At 42.0% G+C, this 6,261-nt stretch overlaps 1 protein-coding gene across 1 annotated transcript; it reads right to left on the minus strand.

Moving 5' to 3' along the window:
• Window positions 1-295: 295 nt before the first annotated feature.
• LOC310802932 (uncharacterized protein) lies at window positions 296-5,744 on the minus strand. The gene is made up of 3 exons (XM_083667552.1): window positions 5,439-5,744; window positions 2,868-3,176; window positions 296-2,460 (listed from the first exon to the last, which is right to left on the minus strand). Exons 1-3 carry the CDS (start codon window positions 5,464-5,466, stop codon window positions 1,214-1,216), a joined length of 1,584 nt encoding a protein of 527 aa, XP_083523678.1. The 5' UTR covers window positions 5,467-5,744; the 3' UTR covers window positions 296-1,213.
• Window positions 5,745-6,261: the final 517 nt, after the last annotated feature.

Here is a 6,261-nt window from a genome sequence, read left to right on the forward strand (position 1 = left end):
GCAATAGAGACCCCTCTCTGTTCATCAAATCGATTCAGCAAAACCAATGTAAGAGGCGAGGATAAAATATGCGCATCCAGTCCCCGCGGCAACACTCCTCACATTATCAAACAGACCACTTTGCAAATAAATTACACACATCAGTCAGATAAATGATATGTTGCTGCCGCATTACATGCGTGACGCTAGTGCTGAAAATGTATTCAGTTGCCATTCAGAATTTCGAACAAAAAACATACACATACAACGCCATTACTAAGATTCAAGAGATTCAAGATTCTTTATTTGTCACGTGCATACAAGTATACAGTGAAATGCAAAAGTGACAGTGCCACAGAGTAGTGCAACAATACGTTTTAAAATAGAATAAAATAAAATAAAATAGAAGTACTAAAAAATATACTTTTCGTTCCCTGAAATAGGGGCACTGTGCTTCACTGTCTACTAATGAGACAGTGAAGCATTTTTTCTTCTTTCGGATCTACACTCCAAACGTTTGGATTTTAAACCAAACAATTACTCTGAAAATAGATTATTCTCAGCTTTTATTTGATGGTATTTGTGTGCATATTGGTTTCACTATTCAGAAATGACACCACTTTTTATCCACAGTGCCCCTATTTCAGGGACCGAAAAGTAATGCGACAGATTCACCAAATGTCCTAAGCACTGATGTTTAGTATTTGATGGACAATCCGTTGCATGCAATAACTGCCTGAAGTGTGCGATCCATTGACCCAAGCAGACACTGAGAATCTTCTCTGGAGATGCTCTGCCAGTTCTTCTTCGTTGTTTGTTTTGTTTTGTCTTTTTGCCAAAACTCTTATCATCAGAAAATGACAACACCTGTCAAGCTAATTGTCCCATTACTTTTGGTTACCATAAAATAGGGGGACTATGCATGAAACGTGTTGTAATTTATGAATGATGAAACCAACATGCACACCTGATATCTAGTTTAACCACATAGTAATTGTTTGATTTAAAACCCTTGGAGTATAGAGCCTAAAGAAGAAAAAATGCTTCACTGTTCCATTACATAAGCAGACACTGTATAACCGGTATCTGATGGGTGGAACTGGAACGCAGTTACCCAAAAATTCAAGGTGCCGGCGCAAGTCAAGCACTGCACACAGTACAGTATGTGGTACAGCCAGCACATCCCCCCCACCTTCTTTAGGGCTCCAGCATCCTCCTCCTAGAAACTCCTCCCTCAGTCATGTATTCTCTGGTGTCTGTTTAGGTGTCCTGCCTCTTTGAAACTCTTCCCACAGTGGGAGCAGTGGTATGGCCTCTCTCCTGTGTGTATTCTCTGGTGTGTCTTTAGGTATCCTGCAGTGTTGAAACTCTTCCCACACTGGGAGCAGTGGTATGGCCTCTCTCCTGTGTGTATTCTCTGATGTGTCTTTAGGTGTCCTGCCTCTTTGAAACTCTTCCCACACTGGGAACAGTAGTATGGTCTCTCTCCTGTGTGTACTCTCTGGTGGTTGTGTAAGTCTCCTGTGCTGTTGAAACTCTTCCCACACTGGGAGCAGTGGTATGGCCTCTCTCCTGTGTGTATTCTCTGGTGTGTCTTTAGGTGTCCTGCCTCTTTGAAACTCTTCCCACAGTGGGAGCAGTGGTATGGCCTCTCTCCTGTGTGTATTCTCTGGTGTGTCTTTAGGTATCCTGCAGTGTTGAAACTCTTCCCACACTGGGAGCAGTGGTATGGCCTCTCTCCTGTGTGTATTCTCTGGTGTCTCTGAAAGGATCTTTTATGACTAAAACTCTTCCCACACTGGGAACAGTAGTTTGGTCTCTCTCCTGTGTGTATTCTCTGGTGTGTCTTTAGGTGTCCTGCCTCTTTGAAACTCTTCCCACAGTGGGAGCAGTGGTATGGCCTCTCTCCTGTGTGTATTCTCTGGTGTGTCTTTAGGTATCCTGCAGTGTTGAAACTCTTCCCACACTGGGAGCAGTGGTATGGCCTCTCTCCTGTGTGTATTCTCTGGTGTGTCTTTAGGTGTCCTGCCTCTTTGAAACTCTTCCCACAGTGGGAGCAGTGGTATGGCCTCTCTCCTGTGTGTATTCGCTGGTGTGTCTTTAGGTATCCTGCCTGGCTGAAACTCTTCCCACAGTGGGAGCAGTGATATGGCCTCTCTCCTGTGTGTATTCTCTGATGTGTCTTTAGGTGGCACATCTTACCAAAACTCTTCCCACACTGAAGGCAAGGGTGACTCTTCTCACCCTTGTGATTCTGTGGGTGTGATTTGAGGTGAGTTGGACATATTAAACTCTCACTGCAATCTGAACAGGGATGGGGCCTGCAGATGTGATTTCTCAATTCCTTTGGCTCATAGAAACTACTGAAGCAGTCCATGCAGTGGTGATTCTTCCGTCTTGAGCTCCTCTGTCTGTGTTGTTTATGGTTTCTTGATGCAGTGGTGCTGGGTTCTCTGTCTGAGCCTGGGCTGGAGCTCTCTCCTGTAAGAATAGTAATATACAGGATTAGAAACAAGATGAGCTCAAGTAGTGCTTCCATAGGCTTAGCAGTGCCAGAAGTAACACAACATCTCTGGGGTTTGCACACACTGTGGGAACCCAAGGTTGTCAAAGTGTGTTGATATTTCAAAATGCAAATGGATACCTAGTCAATGTTTCATGATTAACGATTGACTTAAAGTGTATTTATTATATGTCTACCTTTGACTACTACCCAGTTGTTCAACAGTTCCATGATCAGTCATAGAACTTAGATTAATTGTAACTTTTGTGTTCTGTTGTTGTTCTGAGTGCTGTTTGGAAATTATGGGAAAACCAAAACATATCTATTGGTTCCCATTTAACTACTGGCTACTTTGGCCTAAGCCAAACACAGTACATGAACTTACCATCCTCACCATCATTCTCCTCCACTTCATTTTCTTCTCCTCCTTCCTCTTCTTTCACCATCACATCTTTCCCATCTCCTTCTCCTCCTTCCTCTTCTTCTTTCACCATCACACCTTTCTTCTCTCCTTCTCCTCCTTCCTCCTCTTTTACTACCACATTGAGGTCCAGTGTTTGACTGCAGTATTCCAGCTTCACTGCCACCATCTTTAGACCCAACGGTTTGCTATTCTGGGCTGAAGAATCACAGCCAGAACCAGAGGACTCTGTGGACTTGGGTTCTGAAATAGTAGCTGGGCTGTGAGTTGGATCTGTGTATTGTAAACAAATGAAGCACAAACAGTGAAGGGTACATTTCACAAACCATACCAAAAAACTCTCTTAACTCTACCCTAATCTTCTCACTGGTAGCAATGTTAGCCTGGGAACAAGGATATCAAAAACAGGTAGGACATGAACATTAATTGTTATGTGAATACAATAAAATATAGGCTACATACAGTATCACTTATTTTTTTATCTAACCACACTTCACTTCAACATCATAAGTCAATGTTTAATCATCTGATCTGGGACATAATAGAAGTCAACTACATAAATAAATCGAAGCTACAGTGGGGGAAATAATTATTTGATCCCCTGCTGATTTTGTTAGTTTGCCCGATTACAAAGAAATGAGCGGTCTATAATTTTTATGGTACTTTTATTTTAACAAATAGAGACAGAATATCAACAAAGAAGTCCAGAAAAAACACATTATATAAAGTTATAAATTCATTTGCATTTGATCGAAGGAAATAAGTATTTGATCCCCTACAAACCGGCAAGAATTCTGGCTCATACAGACCGGTTATATGCCCATGAGGCACACAGATTAGTCCTGTCACTTTAGGAAAAGTACTCCTAATCTCTGCTTGTTATGGGTATAAGACACCTGTCAATAGAATCAATCTCTTCCATTCCAACCTCTCCACCACCATGGGCAAGACCAAAGAACATTCAAAGGACATCAGGGTAAGAGTTGTAGACCTGCACAAGGCAGGAATGGGATACAAGACCATCAGCAAGAAGCTTGGTGAGAAGGAGACAACTGTTGGTGCAATTATTAGAAAATGGAAGAAATACAAAATAACCATCAATCGCCCTCGGCCTGGAGCTCCATGCAAGATCTCGCCTCGTGGGGTAAGGATGATCATGAGAAGGGTGAGGGATCAGCCCAGAACTACACGGGAGGAGCTTGGTAATGATCTCAAGGCAGCTGGGACCACAGTCACCAAGAAAACCATTGGTAACACACTACACCGTCACAGATTGAAATCCTGCAGTGCCCGCAAGGTCCCCCTGCTCAAGAAGGCACATGTACAGGCCCGTCTGAAGTTTGCCAATGAACACCTAAATGATTCAGAGAAGGCTTGGGAGAAGATGATGTGGTCAGATGAGACCAAAATTGAACTCTTTGGCATAAATTCGACTCTTCGTGTTTGGAGGGAGAGAAATGCTGAATGCTACAATCCCAAGAACACCATCCCCACCGTCAAACACGGAGGTGGAAACATTATGCTTTGGGGTTGTTTCTCTGCTAAGGGTACAGGACGACTTCACTGCATTGAGGGGCCAATGGACGGGGCCATGTACCATAAGATCTTGGATGAGAACCTCCTTCCCTCAGCCAGAGCACTGAGGATGGGTCGTGGATGGGTCTTCCAGCATGACAATGACCCAAAACATACAGCCAAGGCAACAAAGGAGTGGCTCAAGAAGAAGCACACTAAGGTCATGGAGTGGCCTAGCTAGTCTCCAGACCTTAATCCTATAGAACATTTGTGGAGGGAGCTGAAGCTTCGAGTTGCCAAGCAAAAGCCTTGAAACCTTCAGGATTTGGAGAGGATCTGTACAGAGGAGTGGACCAAAATCCCTCCTGAGATGTGTGCAAACCTGGTGACCAACTATAAGAAACGTCTGACTTCTGTGCTTGCCAGCAAGGGTTTCTCCACCAAGTACTAAGTCATGTTTTGCTTGGGGATCAAATACTTATTTCCTTCGATCAAATGCAAATGAATTTATAACTTTATATAATGCGTTTTTTCTGGACTTCTTTGTTGATATTCTGTCTCTATTTGTTAAAATAAAAGTACCATAAAAATTATAGACTGCTCATTTCTTTGTAATCGGGCAAACTAAGTTTTCAGACTTGTGTGCATGGTTCCATTTTTTGTGTGTATACAATGGAGAAAAACTGTAATGTTTAGACAGCTATTATTATAAAAAAAATCCCGTGCCCCGGAAGTACTTTTTTATGTGGCTGAAAAGACGCAGATGGTATTTGGAGCTCAGAGAACACAGATCTGGTTTACTGCAAATAGGGGATTGATTTTAATCTCAACAAACGCAGATTCAGGGCGGAAAAGCACTGCTTTGTTATCTGTTCCACCAGAGAACCTCTATACGGACGGTTCCACGCGGTTCATCTCATCCAGATAAAACTTGAGCACATATTGGCTTAAGTTAGAGCAGGCATTGACATTTGAAAGAAACAGCTGCAGCATTACAGATACGGGTCATGTTTTCCTTACCTGCACTCATGCGGTGTTTACCGACCATCGACGTTTATAAATCGACCTGCTCAACTTTGTCACGGCGAGGGATAAATGGAGCAGATTTAAGGGAACTTCCGGTTTTGCGAAAACTTCAATATAAAAGCTCGAAATATAAAATGTCTATTAAAGATGTATTCGACAGTTGTTTCACTGATATTCACAATATATCACAATATATTAATTGCAAACGAAAGAAAATCGAAACATTAAAATTGTGGAGATGGGTTTGATTAGTAAACTGGGCTGACAATATGATGACAGTCGTTATCCTAACCCTAAAATCATGACCACTCTATTCTATTTACATGTGCTTACATGTGAATTACTCTCTGTGTTTGTGAGCCAAGGGGAATACCTTGATCAACGGATCAACTCATCACTTTACAAGTGGTTTGGGTTCATTGTGTTATATCCTGTCTGCGATTAAATCGATACACCCCTTTTTCTCTATTATGACTTTTGAATGTTTCCTAGATGGATGTATAGTCATATTTTCTCTTATTTTAACGTGTGTTTTATGAGTACTATTTTTATGTCATTTCCATTATTGTGTGATGTTTCTTTCCAGTATTTTGACGTGTATCTTCAGCCAAATGATCAATCGGAATTGGAATGTAAATGGTGTCGCACCGCAAGCTCCGGATCCAGCTGAAGACCTGTGGAAAACACTGTTTATGAATCGAGTACTGTTGTTGATGTAACATGCCAGAAGGTGTCCCCCATTTGATAAAAGGTCCTTTGATGTTCTTGGTAGAAATCCCTTTTGGTCTTGGGATGGTATAAATTGTTTTCAGAATCT

This window comes from Argentina silus (genome assembly GCF_951799395.1).
Source record: "Argentina silus genome assembly, chromosome: 4".
NCBI classification, from domain to species: Eukaryota; Metazoa; Chordata; class Actinopteri; order Argentiniformes; family Argentinidae; genus Argentina; species Argentina silus.